General features: G+C 49.2%; 5 protein-coding genes across 5 annotated transcripts; 2 read left to right on the top strand and 3 right to left on the bottom strand.

The window, feature by feature from the left end:
- Positions 1-125: 125 nt before the first annotated feature.
- LRP88_00556 (acyltransferase family protein) lies at positions 126-1646 on the top strand (the record flags this gene model as incomplete). Its single annotated transcript, XM_083237264.1, has 1 exon — positions 126-1646. The coding sequence occupies one exon, from the start codon at positions 126-128 to the stop codon at positions 1644-1646; it is 1521 nt and encodes a 506-aa protein (XP_083107155.1).
- A 2139-nt stretch (positions 1647-3785) lies between these two features.
- Positions 3786-5678, top strand: LRP88_00555 (multicopper oxidase; the record flags this gene model as incomplete). Its single annotated transcript, XM_083237263.1, has 6 exons — positions 3786-4266; positions 4314-4366; positions 4426-4570; positions 4619-4906; positions 4965-5233; positions 5301-5678. 6 exons carry the CDS (start codon positions 3786-3788, stop codon positions 5676-5678), a joined length of 1614 nt encoding a protein of 537 aa, XP_083107154.1.
- Positions 5679-5921: 243 nt separating this feature from the next.
- Positions 5922-6938, bottom strand: LRP88_00554 (class I SAM-dependent methyltransferase; the record flags this gene model as incomplete). The annotated part of the gene is made up of 3 exons (XM_083237262.1): positions 5922-6382; positions 6440-6527; positions 6576-6938. 3 exons carry the CDS (start codon positions 6936-6938, stop codon positions 5922-5924), a joined length of 912 nt encoding a protein of 303 aa, XP_083107153.1.
- Positions 6939-7863: 925 nt separating this feature from the next.
- On the bottom strand, positions 7864-9657 carry LRP88_00553 (uncharacterized protein; the record flags this gene model as incomplete). Its single annotated transcript, XM_083237261.1, has 5 exons — positions 7864-8671; positions 8738-8906; positions 8956-9231; positions 9290-9366; positions 9419-9657. 5 exons carry the CDS (start codon positions 9655-9657, stop codon positions 7864-7866), a joined length of 1569 nt encoding a protein of 522 aa, XP_083107152.1.
- Positions 9658-11761: 2104 nt separating this feature from the next.
- On the bottom strand, positions 11762-14006 carry LRP88_00552 (uncharacterized protein; the record flags this gene model as incomplete). Its single annotated transcript, XM_083237260.1, has 5 exons — positions 11762-11894; positions 11961-12805; positions 12864-12980; positions 13044-13614; positions 13669-14006. 5 exons carry the CDS (start codon positions 14004-14006, stop codon positions 11762-11764), a joined length of 2004 nt encoding a protein of 667 aa, XP_083107151.1.
- Between the last annotated feature and the right edge of the window lie 1897 nt (positions 14007-15903).

The following is a 15903-nucleotide window of genomic DNA, read 5'->3' as shown; positions in this document are numbered from 1 at the left end:
AGGTAGAGTATATATGTATTTTGGGTGCAGCAGCCGAAACCTGCACCTCTCCCTACCCGCATTCTCGGCAACTCTTGGTTTTCTTGGTTTTTCCATTTTCTTCGGCCTTTCTCTCGTCTGGCATCATGAGCCAGTCAGCATACACGGCCCTTCCACGGCAAGAGATCGAGATTGACCATGCGACCAATGCAATCGGCAGCGTTTCTTCTCGATCGAGCCTCGATTCCCTCGTGCTGCCGCCTCCTCCTCACAGCACTTGGAGAGTAGCCGCCACCAGGATTCAGGAAATCTTGACACCCAGCTTCCTACAACACGATGCCTCTGCGGAAGAGCGGCCAAGCCAATCTGGCACACGCCAAGCTGGAAGCAGCCGGATCAGTACTGATTGGCTAGATGGTCTCCGCGGTGTGGCCTCGTTCTTCGTCTTTCTCTTCCACCACACAATGTATGGGCACCCTGGCCTCCTATGGGCGTATGGTGGTCCTGGAGAGAACAAGCGCTTGCTTATACAGCTGCCCTTCATTCGACTCATTGTCCACGGCCGCGCGATGGTGGCCATCTTTTTCGTCATTTCCGGATATGCCCTGTCCTTCTCACCATTGAAGTTCATACACAAGCAAGACCACGGTACACTATTGAAGAGATTGTCATCATCAGTCTTCCGTCGTGGTATGCGACTGGCCATTCCCAGCCTTACCTCGCTCTTTCTTCATTACCTGGCCCACCTCTCGAATATCTCCCCAAAGAGACACAAAGGGGCAACATTTCGGTCCGACACGAAGGCCCTGTTACATGATATTGATCGGATCGTGAATCCATTCACATTGGTAACTAGCAACGGCGGATTTCACTTTAACGGACATCTTTGGACAATCCCGATCGAATTCCGCGGATCAATAATCCTATTCGTAACTATCCTAGGCCTTGCACGGTGCAGAGCTTGGGTTCGAATGGTAACTGTGGCTGCCATATGTGTCTACTTCATGGCAAAAGAACAATGGGCCATGGCCTTGTTCCTGGCAGGGATTGTCGTGGCAGAAAGCAATCTTTTGCTGCTCTCTGAACCCACCACCAGCAGCGAAACAGACACGACCTGGACTGAAGATTTCGACCTGGAGAAGACCCATGGCAAGATGCCATGGTATCAAAGGATTAGCGGTAAAGTCCGGAAAGCTGGCCTAATCTTCATCTTGATCTTGGGGCTGTACATTCTTTCATACCCGAACAAGGGAGCAGATGCGACTCCAGGATGGATTTGGATGGCGAGTTTCTTCAAGGAAAACCCGGCTTACGGAACAAATGTATGGTTATCGATCGGAGCAACCACCGTTGTCTCGGCTATCAGCTACCTTAAGGGATGCCAAGCTGTTCTGGAGACGAGGCCGATTCGTTACCTAGGCAAGATATCTTTTGCCTTGTACCTGGTACATGGTCTCGGAAACCAGTTGATCGGGAAGCCTCTGATAGATTTCATGTGGAACAACTTCACTGGCACAGAGCCAGGGTTCTGGAAGGAGTTTGCATGGTTATCTGCGATTGCCATTTACATCCCCATCCTCATCTGGCTTGCAGATATCTTTTGGAGGCTGGTGGACGCACCTTCAGTCACTTTTGCGAAGATGGTCGAGGGCAAATGTTTCGCTTAATGTTAATGATCTGGATTATGCATCTTGGCTTGGCGCGGCGGCTAGACATTTCTTTCGTTTGACGACTTCCTTTTCTTTCTACTCTTTTCAATTGAGATTTCCCTGTTAGATTCTTGTGGTGTGCACTCTGTTAGCATATTCGCTTGTTCTTGGCCAAGCTCTGGGAACGTGCTAGAGGTACGGTGGCTTTGTGCTTATGAATTTGTATGAGTTCAGTGTGTCAGACTCACTTCCTCGTCCCTAAAAGAAGCCAAACCCTCTTCAGTACGGAATAGGTACGGCCAGGCGTACATTTTGTCAATGAGTTCTAGCCTCGAGCTCGGGTTGGGGTGGCGTCGAAAGAATGGGCTGTTACAAAAAGCATGTCATATTTCCGCATTCCAGCCGTTTTCCCATGCTGTGATCCTATAGGGTATCTTTGTTCTTCAGGTCTCACAACACGTAGTTAGACTTTCTGTCCTCTGTTGTTTGTCTGGGAAACTTGGAGATGGGTCCCCCCGAGTGCTCTATTGTGTCGGCAAAACGAACACTTCAAAGTTACTATTGATTGCTTTTGGACCTGATACCACTTTTGTACGCAAACGGTCTCTGCCATAAACCTTTTTGTTGTCCTACATGTGACGACGCCAATCGAGGGCTCTGGGATAATCTCGTACCTACGCCTACGCCACGCGGGGTCTAACGGGAAATCGCTGTCTGCCTCCTGGTTTTTAAGCTCAACGCATGTTAGTCCCTTGATGTGCTTAGTTGTGTTACGGCTGTGCTAGTTCTGTTGGGTTGCTCCGAGGCCCCCGCCCCCTGGCCTTGTGTAGCCTTTTGACGAAGTACCTTGATGTGTTCAGAAAATCTCCTTTGATCGGTTTGCATATGCTCTATTTGGGGTCACCAGACTCTTGCTTCAAGTTGCATCGGAGAGAAGACAAATCGTATATCAGCTTAATCACGTCAAACTGCATGGTGTAGGCCTCAAAAAAATCTACCAAGATCTGCCGAGGCCGGTAAGAGTGATTCTCGCGTCATAGACATCAACAATCTCTCCAATACCGTTGCAGATCGACGCGTCAGCTGTATCAAGTTAAGCAAGGAGCTCGGCAATGGCCTTCGGCAGCAACAAAAGCACTTTTGTCCCCTGCTTCCATCCGTCTTTGGCGACCCGAGGAACTGAGGCTGGCTGACTGTTGATGTAAGTAAGCGGAGGTATTGCTTGCCTACGCGGGACGGCACGACGCGGCTAGCTAGCCTGGAACAATTTCGACAAAAACGTATCCCTTGCTCCCCTCACGCGAAGCGTGTCAACGAATAAGATTCATCTTGGAGAGGGGAAAAGCGAAAGTGGCATGGGCTAGAACCCGTTTCGGTGCGGCTGACGACAGGGGTTAAAGTCTGCTCGAACAGCGCTATCGTTGAAGGCTTGCATACATCCAATAGCTCCAGTTAGGTTCAGACCAGCTCCACCATATGGCTGTAATCCGTGCCTCGGATTCGGCCTGTATGCTACTGATAGGCACACCAAGACATCCTTAAGGCATGTACATCACATTTGACCTTGGTGCGGCTTATCACATTGTTCGTAGGCAGCTGAACTCGGAGACAAGTGAGGGGGGAATTCAATTGCGAGAACGTGTAAGAGGAGAAACGATAGCCCCAAGATCTGGAGCCTCTCTCCTTTCCTGCTCATCCTTCAAGTTCTTCGTATTTGTCCAGACATCTCGAGAGAAAATACCTTGAAAACCATCCAACATGGGGCTCTACGAGGCTTGTAGAGCATTCATCCTTTGCGTTGCCACATTCTTTTCCATACCGCTCGGTCAGCATGACGACTCCCAGCAACCCATCTTCTCCATTGACCAAAACCTTCCTCACTACCCCAAGTTCCCATCACCTCATGGCCCAGATACGGTCAAGAATTTCACTTGCAGGTATCCAGATCTTGGAGATGAATGGGTGTCATGCTCGACGGAGAACAACCGCAAATGCTGGCTCAGAAATAAAATCACTAAGAAAGAATACAACATCACGACAGATTATGAGAAAATTTACCCACCCGGGGTCTTGAGAGAAGTAAAGCAGATCCTGTCACCATGGCCATCGCTTCCTATCTGACCGCGATGTCAATAGTACTATCTTGTAGTTGACAACATGACTATTAACGGAGACGGCGTGTTCAACCATGAAGGCAAGGTCTTCAACCAAACCTACCCCGGCCCCTGGATCCAGGCATGCTGGGGAGACACTATCAGAGTCACCGTCAAGAACAAGCTCAAGTACAACGGTACCACGATCCACTGGCACGGACTGAGACAGAAGGACACAATGGAGATGGACGGCGTCAATGGCGTCACGCAGTGCCCAATCGCTCCAAACGACACATTCACCTACGAGTTTAAGGCTCTCCAGTACGGAACCTCCTGGTACCACAGCCATTACTCTCTGCAGTACGCCGATGGTCTGGCGGGACCTATAACCATCCACGGGCCATCATCAGCCAACTACGACGAGGCAAAAGACCCGATCCTGATCACAGACTGGAACCATCGGAGCGCGTTCCAAGATTGGGATCGAGAACTGACGCGCATCCCTACCTTCCCTAGGATGAACAGTATCCTGATCAATGGAATTGGTATGCTTCTGTTTGCCAAACGTACCTCCGTCGCTTACAAGTCATAGGAAACTTCGCCGGCAGCTTCCCAGGCTGGCGGTTCAACATGACTGTGACCAAGGTTCGTGCAACCGTATGATACGACCACAGCATATGGAGGTATTAACCAGGTACTCACAGGGCAAGAAATATATTCTGCGTGTCATCAATACATCTGTCGACACAACCTTCGTCTTCAGCATTGACAACCACAAGTTCGAGGTTATGAGTTCTGACTTTGTCCCTATCCACCCCTATAATGTGACCCATGTCCTCATAGGCATTGGTAAGTTTGACCGTTGTAATGTGGAAGTGCATAGCTAACATCCAGTAGGTCAAAGATACCACATCGTTCTCCACGCTGACCCAATCAACACCATCAACTACCCGGAATCGGACAAAGGAAACTATTGGATCCGCACAGTCCCCGCAGATGGATGCAAAGGTTTCGAGGTCGGAAACGAGCCGGACGAGCGTCAGGGCATCCTTCGGTACAACGCCAGCAGCACGGATGTGCCTACTACTTGGAGAGACCCATACAGTTTGGCCTGCCGTGATGAGAACTACGCTAACCTGGTGCCCATTCATGAGTGGAAAATTACACCGGTTGAGTTGAACAACAGTGAGTATACCACTCCCTGGTAAGCTGATACTAGAACACGCAACTCATCAAAATCCAGGGTCTCAGGGCTTCGATATTGGCCTGGAAAATGTTGAGAATAGACCTGTTGCTGGAAACAACTTTAGTTGGTGGTCTTTTGGGGAAAACCCCTTGTGGGTAGACTTTTCAAAGCCGACCATTACTGGGCTCGATAGGACGGATCCTTGGCCCAAGGACTACGTTGTGGTGCCTGCAGAGAACAAAGATGGATGGGTCTACCTTGTTATCACTGCCCCCGACGCCGCTGTGGCTGGAAAGAAGAAGATCTTTGCGCCTGTTGCACATCCTGTAAGTTCAAATGCATCGCGGTGCGCCCTGGTACCTCCGAGGTGACATTGGTCTGATCGTTTTATAGCTACATCTCCACGGCCACGACTTTGCTCTCCTCGCTCAAGGCAACGACTCCAAACTCATTGATAGGAACGAGGTGGCACTCAAGTTTAATAACCCCCCACGACGAGATGTTGCATTGATCCCGGCTGGGGGCTACCTCGTTGTTGCCTTCAAGGCTGACAACCCCGGCTCCTGGTTGTTCCACTGCCACATTGCCTGGCATGCTTCGAGTGGTTTGGCGTTGCAGATTATGGAGCGTGAGGAAGACTTGAAGAAGTTAATGACCAAGGAGAGACTGCGAGAAACTAGGAGGGTTTGCAAGAACTGGGACAAGTGGTTTTCTAACCCTTTGAACCATTGGAACGCCAGTGGTCCATTCCAGGATGATTCTGGTGTCTGATCAACATCACCGTTGCTCTACCATTGGAGCTGAGAGACAAAGAAGCATGGTGATCTCCCGAGATCCGTTGCAAGCTGACTTTCACCTGGACAAACAGAGTGTGCCAAATCGGGCGCACATACTTCTTGGCTTGATGCCCTTTATTACTTTCAGATTAGTAGTTAACCCTCAAGCAGGTGATTACTACTACATATCTATAACCTTATTTATTAGCCATTGTCGTGCGAGAATGTTGTGTTCAAACTACTCCGGTGTCCGAGCTGTGACCAGAATAGCTGTTGATTTAAGATCCCAACCATGCCCACCATGTTTCACCCGGAGGTGCTCAACCAGCGTCTCGTTGAATCCGTGTCCATACTGCTGCTTCTGCTCCACGGTCCAATATGTTTCGATAACCCACTTGATCATCATTGAGAATAAGGCTAAAAAGCTGTCGGCATCGGCAATGGGATGGGTGAGATCAACAGTTTCCACCTTGATATCAACGAAACCATGACCGGCCAGCTCCCCTTTGATACCTGTGGGGTCTACCCATTGTGGCTTCTCATGAAGGGCTACTGGCATCGGGTCTGGGAACGACGTCTTGAAGGCGAGAGATTCGAGCGCTGACCGCAAATCCGGAATCCACCCACCGTCATGACCGTTGCTAGCATGCGGCACACTAAATGCAAAAACGCCACCAGGTCTAAGGGTTCGGATCGCATCTTGTATAATAATGGTCAGAGATCAGAGCGTCTAGGGAGTAGAAGATGGAAGTTTACCGCTTAGGACTGCTGCCGGGTCAGGAATGATATGCATGGCGAAATTGATAGTCACATGGCTGAATGAATGCTCTGGAAGGCCCGAATTCTTGTTTGATCAGACTGAATACTTGTAACCCGTCGTTAGAGAACTTACTTGAGCGTCACCGACGGCCGCGTCAACGTTGATCCACTGGTCATTCCTTGCGCGTTGCATGAGAATATCAACAAACCGCGCATTGACGTCAGTGCAGAGGATCTTGCTCTGCAACAAAACAGGCGGCCGGATCATTTCTTGGAGACAAGAGGCGACCAGACCGGTGCCACATCCGAGGTCAAGAAGGTTGAAGCTTGTACTGGCGGAAGGACCAAGCCCTGCTTGAATGAGCAACATTCTTGCCGGCTTTCCCATCATCTCATCCGCTTGGCTTATCATATGCTGCACCTCGGGATCTTCGAGAGACTGAGATCCTGTATCGTAGCGCTGGTAAAGCTCGCGCTGAGCTTTCGTATCAGCCATGGTGTGTTGCTGTCGCAGAAGCTGGTGATGGAAGATATAGGCAGCTTGAACCAGCGTGTAGAATTTCGTGATGGCTTAGGGCATCTATGTCGCTTAATGGAAATGGTATCGGGCCAAAGAGATTTGCAAGGCCTTCCCCAGCTCTATAAGTACCTATTTGACGGAAGGATTGGCTGATGACTGTAGTGAGATTGGGCGTCACAATTGCCGCAAATTCTCTCAAGTAATGGTCACGAGATGGCTCTTCGGATAGTTTTGCCTTAATCGGACACTTGTTCGGAGACAAATGAAAGACCTGGCTTGGTACCCTGTTGGCTTCCATACCACATGGTGCTTTAAGAATCGATCGATGAGCATATTCTGAGCAATCCAGATGGGGACAACAGGGTAAGCCCCGCTTTACGTTACTAACAGATGCTTGAGTTATTGGCCGTGATTAGACTCTTATCTGTTAGTACCATATTGCTAAGGAAGCTGAGAGAACACCGACAAATTCACCCAGGTTTATCGACAGGACCAGATTATGTATCTGTCTTTATTGAACCGCTGACTATCTGAAAACCTGGAAGACCTTCAGATAATAATGAGTAACTGATATATCCTCGAAAATCTACTCTAGTAAGTTCTTAACCTGACCTGGCTCTTTGATAGAAGTCATGAAGACTGCCAACAGTGTAGCAAGGTACATCCTTCTTCCGTCGACGGAATGATTACTCCACAAGGCAAATTGGGTGATATTTGATACTACACAAAACGAAGTTAAGGGCACTTTCTGTACAAGAATGGCCAAATATCAACAAAGAAACTCTCAAAGACGTGTCACTTGCAATAAAGAGACACCACTGGAACGATAGACCCCAGAAATGCAAAATTACCATGCGAACAGCATTCCTGAGTAGAGTTTTCGATAACCAAAATTCCTTAATCAAGACCTTGAACCTGGAACTCCATCAAGAACATCGGTAATAGCCGCAACCTCAAACTTATACCGCCCGTAGAAGATATAGTATACAATACCGAACAGGACCCAGCCGGTCATGACAACGATGGAATAATTCATGCTCTGGGGAATGACTGGCATCGAACTAGGGAAAACACTGAAGATGATAACAACAGTAATCCAGATCAGGCTGATGACATTTGCCACAGGACCAAGGATAGGGCCCAGTTTGAAAGGGCCATAATCATTGGAACTGATGATACGACCTCTAGCCCACAACATCTGGATGATAGGGAGAGCATAGCTTGAGTACATGCCGATGATGGCCATAGATAGGATGGCGTTGAAAGCTGTGGTATTGCCAAGGTAGATGAAACCAAGCAACATCTGAAGGACGGTGACCAGTACAACAGCGTGAACGGGGATTTGGAGGCTCTTGTTGACTTTGCTGAGGTGCCTGTCAAAAGGAGTAGACCTGTCACGAGCAAAAGCCCACAGCGTTCGGGAGGTGGATGTGACACCTGCAACCGAGGCTGCAATGGCGATTGATATAATGACAATAGACATGACAGTGGCTCCGGCTCGGCTCTTCGTAACGTCGAGGAAGATCTGCATGAATGGAAAGCCTGTAGGTGTCTGTAGAAGTGACTCGAGAGGACCGGTCGAGAAGAGGAGTACGATGGCGTAGATGAGACCCATGAGTCCGTTGACGGAGACACTGCCGACCATAGCAAGGGGGACGTTTCGGCTCGCATTAGGCATTTCCTCTGCCAAGTGACATGCTGCATCGTAACTGATTAAGGTTGAGTAGTTAGATATTGTTTAACGTTTGAGAGTTGAGCTTCATGACAAAACTTACCCAAGATAGGGGTATACAGCACTTAGGAGTCCAACAAGCCAAGAAACTCCATCGCTGGACCAGCCACTCGAGTTTGTGAACTCGGCAAAGACAAAGGAGGCTGAGTTCTTGGGAGCCATGACGCCTAAGACGATAAGAATCGAGATGAAGCCCGCTACATGAAGAATACCTGGGTAGAGTCAGCATCGCATGCCCCCAAGCAGGAGGTCTGTACAAACCGGAGATGGTGTTGGTCGTTGGCAGCAGCCTGTGGCCCCAGATGTTCATGACTAACGCATAGGTGAGGATAGCCCAGTAAAAGAGCATACCCTGCCAGCGCTGAGGGATATATGAGTCAGAGTTTATGATGATCAGGGACTGCGTCTGCAGGCCAGCTGCAAAGGCAGCGGAGGAGGTTAGGACGATTTGACCTCCAATAGAGATCCATCCTGTCATATAAGCCAAGGGGGATCGGATCGATAGCGGAGAGAGGGCTGCGACCCAGTGGTACTGGCCTAGAAAGGAGGGTTATGTGAGTTTCACCCAGGTCAGTGAAAGGCTGGTCAAACTCACCACCAGCAGTGGGGTAAATCGAGGCGATTTCTCCCAAGGAGCAAGCAATGCAGATGGTGGAAAACGTGGATAGAAGCCTATGTGTACCGCGTTAAAGGGGTTACTCTGAGTTTTTCCAAGGCAACTTACAGGTTGTAAAACAGACACGGCGCTCCTCCACTAATCAGGGCCGTAGCAATGACAGTCGACAACGCTTCCCAGGTTGCCATAAGGCAGACGCAGAGAGCACCAAGAGCAAACAGGGAGTATGATCTCTCGAGCTCTTGCTGATGGCCCATCTGGGCCAGGCGAAGAGCATCATCATCCTGAGGATGCTTCGAGACCGAGTTTGTTCGGGTTCGAGTCGCGGTGATACCGTCTTTCTCCATGATTGCGGTATTGGCATGAAGCCTGATGATGAAGGATCACCATTTGCCTACCTATGGACAAGGCTATGTTTTGTACTGTAGCCAAACGTGTCGGAATCGGAACCCTCGCCTCCTGAGATTGCGGGGTAGATTGTGTGTTACCACATCGAGGCTGGCATTATCTGGGACAAGAGATAGCCGGCTAGGCCATGCCGCTTGTTGCATGGGTGGCATTGCTGATAAGACACTCCCACACGCACACAAAAGTCTCTTATCTAGGAATTCATGAGCTATGTTTCCGAGCGCCTTATCAATCACTCGTCGCACCAAGCGCAAAACAGTGCTGATCTACTGCATGCCATCCTCTATGGGAGAGCTTACAGGAGGCATAGTTGACCTGAAGGCCGTTTTTAGTCACTCAAGAGCCTGGAGATGCTCCCCAGATCGCGGGCGGCTCGGAAACGAGCCCGAGAATCCTCAAAATCTGGGGAAAGCTGGTCATATGTCCCTTAATCTGCATGACTCGATCTCTTCCCCGCAGATCGTTAAAGGCTAAGGCTGGAGGCGAGGAACGGCAATTGGCAACGAGATGATTGGCTCGAGCGTACCCTTCTCTGCAGAGTATCGCACAACGGTCGGGCAATATCCCAATCAATGTTCGACCCAGGGGCCTCGGAATTGAAGGTTTTGATTCCGAGCGTTCTGGCCCGCGTGGCCACGATGGACCTTCGGACCCAGGTACCGGTAATTCGCTATCAACGGACATTCGGACTTTGCAGGGATCCCTAGTGAGTTTTTCACCCCGGATCTGATTCATGGTCTTACCATAAGTGGTTTAAATGGTCGACATTAAGTGGTCTAGAGTTCAGCAAGGTCATCCAAGCATAGACAGCTGAGTCGTTAAAGAAAATTTTGTTACACAGAGTGTAATACTTATCATGACTACGTGGATATATTGAATTGCACTCATGTTTGAGCTTCATCAAATGCCGCAAAGATAACATTTATCCAATGACCTCGTATTCACTATCTTTTCGAGGTTTGTTAGTAAAGGTATGTAGTGGGATGTGGGATACCGATGAACTCCACTGAGTTGAGTTTTCATGGGTCACCATGTGGCGAAGGACTTACAAATCACCGCTCTGTTAGATTGCTGGTTCATCGGGAGTCAAAGGAATTGGTCATGGAGATGTCAGCTGGGTAGAATGGAATTCGTCAATAGGCCATGAAATTGCGATTTCCAACTCGATCAGCAGGAATGAACAATCTAGTGTTTGCCGTTACTGATGTCTGGTAAACCACGGGCTGGCCTCTTCCCCGTTAGGTAGGCTGCGATGATATTACCCTAGACACATTTTGTCCAAGGGGTGTTTGCTAAGTAATTGGGAATTAATGAAGCGTTATTTGTAATACTATCAATAATGACAGCAAGTTATAATTAGGCGTTGGGGTGGAGAATGAGGAAGGACATGTTGGCGGATCTCCGTGAGAGGCGAGGTATGAGCTTCATACCGAATAGTATAGACCACCATGGCACGTCGTAGTATAGAATTAGCCTATGAATACTTTTACAATGCAGCGGCATCAGGTAGTTGGAAAGCCAGTCGGACTCTGGATAATGGCAAGGTCAACAGGTCTCTCAAGTTAAGAGTATGTACCATTGGGTGTGACCAGAAGAGATTGGATTATTGCTTGTCCTTCCTAAACGAATGACTGAAGCTGGTCCCTTTTTATCCTTCTTGGATAAGATCTTATTCGTCATCTGCGACGGAATGTTCCTCATGATCTGTTTCATCCAAGTCTGATACCATAGCTGCTACAGCCCGTATGTCAGAGCAGCCTTAGTCATACGATATGGTTTCCAACAACAGGAGCCTCCGAAGATGAAGAGCCGTTTTTATATAGGGTACTTTGATCACGTTTGTGTTTTGCACATTCAGTATTTGTTCTGTTGGACTCATTCTGTATTTAAAACTTGCTTAAAAGAATACTAGATTCAGCTATATCCCAACTAGCGGGATGTTCTTGACAATCTCTAAGGATTCCATCAACAGTACACGCTCTCTTCGTACACAAGACTTCAACAACAACGCTCTAATCATTCTCAAACCAAATACACAAAGTTTTACAGCTTGTTCTCCTTGCAGCAAGCATCTACATACCTGGAGCCCAAATCCTTGTTCGATGGAACATCGAGTGCAGGGTTCGCAGTAAAGAAGTCGGCGGGGGTGAGCGAGACCTGCAGGATCTCAACAGGCCTAGAATGGAAAAATTGTTAGCAACAGATCCTTCAATTAGGGTATTTCGGGGTGTTGATGACTCACATGACAGGCCAGTCCTCGACACGGGGGTTATGCGTTAGGCCAAAGCAACTCCACAAGACAACATCCTCGTTCAGTACATCGTCGTCTCGTGCAGCAGCATCTGCAACACCACCAATCTCATCCTTACTCAGCAGAGTATACCGACCACCAGCATAAAGCTCATCGTCCTTATGCTTGGTAACCCAGAGATGATGCTTGGAGAACAAAGCTCGTCGAGCTTGGGTGCTTCGAGGGTCTGCGAGTAGCTTTTGTGTAGCTGGTGTGATCACCTTGTAGGCAATAGGTTTGCCCGAGACAGGGTTGAGCTTGTTTGTGTTCTGAATCTTAAAGACCCGGTTGTTCAAAGGCTCAACATCGTATCCTCCCGACTTAGCGATCGGTACCTGGCGGACTTCGTAGAGGTTGCCTTGGGGGTTGGAGTAAGGGTTCATCGCCACCGGCAAACTCTCTTCTTGGACGACGGTGTTGCGGCTGCCGTCGATAGCGGGGTCGATTCTCACACAGAATACATGTTGATGGTTCTGCGCCAACGCTCCGGGGTTAACGACATTGCCCCAAGGCGCAGTTTTGCCCTCGTCAATGTTAACGACGGAAACGATACCGGTTGCGCGAGCCTCCACTATGATTCCAGCAGCTTGGTCGAGCTTGAAGTTGAAGATGTATTCGTAGTTGGCAAGGGTGATAATGAACTGGATAACCAGTTCCCGGCGGCGAGTAACGACAGCTCGACCGGTTCGCCAGTTGGTATGCTTCCAGTTGATGCCGTTATCTTGCTCATGAAGACAGATGACATTCTTGGTGACTTGGGGCTTACCCTCGTGATCAACAAGTACACCATCAAAGTACTAGAATACGTAAGTGTTTGTTCAATGCTGTTCAGTGAAATGAACTTACCTTGATGACACCCAAGCAATCGCAGCCTAGAGTCAAGTTGTTCACAGCGTTGCCGAGACCTCCGTCGCCAAAGTCAAAGGCCTGCTTTCGGTGGTAAGGGTTTCGTGGATCGGCATAGGGAACGGTCTATCGATTGAGTTAGCTCGGGTTATCCAAGACCATCCACATTCTCTCTTTCTATAGGCTCACCATGTCACTGATGCTCAGACGGTACAGAACGCTTCGGCCGTCATATCGCAGATCATGAAGAACAGCACCCTCACGAGGGTTGAACGAAACGCGGAACTGCCACTTCTGCCATCGAATGAGATTCCCGTCGTCAATTTTGAAGCTAGGTCCGTAAGGCTGAACCACGGTGAGAGGCTTCAAGTCTTGTCTCGTGCCACCAGGGAGAAGTTCCGGCACGTATTCGCTGTCGGTGCAATGATCGACGATACCGGCATAGTTCGATCTTTCTGTCAGAGAATCACCTCCACCACCTGTAGCAGGGGTCTCGATGCGAACAACCTCGAGGTTGTGGATGTTGACCACAGGGATGATGGGCAATGGGTAGGCGTAAAAGTTGGAGTCGGGGTTTCCACTTCTTTGAGCAAACATCAATGCTTGGAAGAGCCGATCGTCTCCATCTCTAGGGTCGGGAGCACCAAATGGCCAAGGCTCGATGACGAGTTCGAATCCAGCTGGGAGCTTCAAGTCGGCGACCTTTGCTTGGACTTCTGCGTTCTCTGTGACGCACTTGACCAATTGGTCAAATTCCCACCTGAAACAGAGTCAGCAAGAAAATAGGGAATGAAGGGGTAATAGCTGGACTGACACTGAGAGACTGGCTTGTCTCTTGGCGTCGATGACCTTCTTCTCGGTTATGTTGGCTGCTCTAAGATCGACAACCGTCTCGTGGTATTGAGGCACACGCGAACTTCCAATAACATCGTACCAAGCTTGGGCCAATCGTGCCGGGCGCTGCAAGGATGCAGTGAGATTTCCGGAATGCTCGAGCTCCAGGTAAGCTTCAACCTCGGCCTTGGGAGGCTCAAGGAGGAAGATGACGCGGAAGTTGAGGAGCGTGTCCGGGTGAGCCTGGCGAATCACATCTCGCGCCAAGGCCGTCTCCTCGAGACTCAATTGAGACAGGGGATGTGGGATGCGGGCCATTGTGGGCAGATGGACAATAGATTGTGATGATGCACGGTTGATTCGATTGTTGATTGAGTTGTATTGCTGTGGCGTGATGGGAGAATAAGTACCTTCTTTGCGGAAACCAATTCCGATGATTCCCTGATACCGATTCCTGAGCTTTACTACTGTACTGCGAAGTCTTCTCCACTGATTGAAAAGTTCCTCTGTAAGGCGTTTCGGACTTTCAGATGTCCGTGAGGACGGACCTTCGGACTTTCGGACTGTTCTGTCACGACTCAGCAACATTCAAGCCTTTGCCCCGAAGTAGCTAGACTCGGACTTGCCCCCGTCGTTAAGCTTTCGGAGTTCTGTGCGTATCCTTGACCCTGGCTTGATAGATTGCGTTGCTCAATTTGAGATTCATCTTGCCTGCTTATCATGATTCGGACTCACAGAAGAAAAAACCACCCAAGATCTCAATCTCGCCTATCGTGTCGTTATCCTCATGCTGTGCCCGTCTTCCCTGGCTTTCCCCACAAATGCTGGAGCCATGCAGCATTCGTTGGCGGGGGCGAACCTCCCCTTGTCTTGGCTCCCATGTCAATTGCCGGAGGCTATCGGGATCATTGAAAGATATATTTCACCCTTTGTGTGTTATCTTAATGCTAGAATCTTGGTTGTTAGCCTCGTATGTTCATTTGCACTTGTTTGCTAGCAAAGCAGGTCAACTCACCCATGGTCCATGTCTAGTGGTTAAAACATTGGGGGCCTCTAGTAATTTCTCTGGTTTCAGCTTTTCGTCCTCCCTGTAGTGGGCGTCTCTCGATATTGTTCTAGTTCCTAGTTTTGACTTCTTGATTGTAACTGCAACTTGGGTTAACTCTGTTCTCCGCCGTGACCTTTCATGATGGGCCATTGGCCGGCTCTGGTGCATCGCCTCAGCCGTCTCAAGCGTTTGTTCTGGAGGAAATAGTGCTTTTCATCATCTCGTTTGGTCTTCTCACCCGTAGGAATCCCCGAGCGGACTGATATTATCGCTGGCTAGGTTACATCCGGCCTTAGAGGCGACCCCCCTTGATCGCGGCGCCTGTGGACATGTATTGTGTTCTTTGTCATAGTTGAAGCCAAGCATTTGATGGGATGACTGAGGCGGAAGATAGTCTGCGGATATATAATATAAGCATTCATATGATCAAGTCGTTGTAAAGGTCGCTCTTTACCTATCAGCATATAATACTGGCTGTATTTGCTAACCCATTCATCGCTGCAGCTTAGTATGCAGTTGGCACCATGTTTTATCGCGGGGAGTTTTAGGATCGCCCTATGTTGATCACAATCCTTTGTTACTGGCCTCCCTTAGAAATGATATTGAAGAAAGCAGCGATAGCAATCGCAACCACAACAACTTGATGGACCCTTGAGTACTACTAACCGGAGATGTTGTTCCATATTAGAGCCGCGGCCGCTGTCATAAAATCCGATTCCAGACGTAGGACAGTGCCGCACCCAAGGTTGAGAAGATTGAAGTTCGTGGTGGTGGTAGAAGGGCCGATCCCTACTTGCGCGATTAGCGTACATGCCGGCTTACCGTTGTCATATCCGCCTTTTTCATTATACAATATACGCCGGGATCCTTGTAAGACTAGGGCCCTGTATTGTGGCGTTATTGAAGCTTATGCTGAGCCTTGGTATTGGCTGCGTTATTTTGCTTGCTCTCGCTGAATCCGCGATGGATGGTGTAGGCCGGTAGAACAACCGTACGGAGGCAGCTTTCAAAAGTTCTCGGCCGCCAAGGCGCTAGCAGCAGCCACAAAAAAGCAAGGAAAGCAGGTTTGAAACCCCGCACATACAAATTACCTAGAGAGGGGTTTCTTGAGCTTCTTTTCAATTTCTGACCTTCCTATCAATGGCCCCGAATACAGATATCGCGACC

Source organism: Fusarium phalaenopsidis, assembly GCF_050370095.1.
Source record: "Fusarium phalaenopsidis strain FUZ10S chromosome Unknown contig_32276, whole genome shotgun sequence".
Lineage (NCBI taxonomy): Eukaryota > Fungi > Ascomycota > Sordariomycetes > Hypocreales > Nectriaceae > Fusarium > Fusarium phalaenopsidis.
This window is presented reverse-complemented; position numbering and strand designations above follow the sequence as displayed.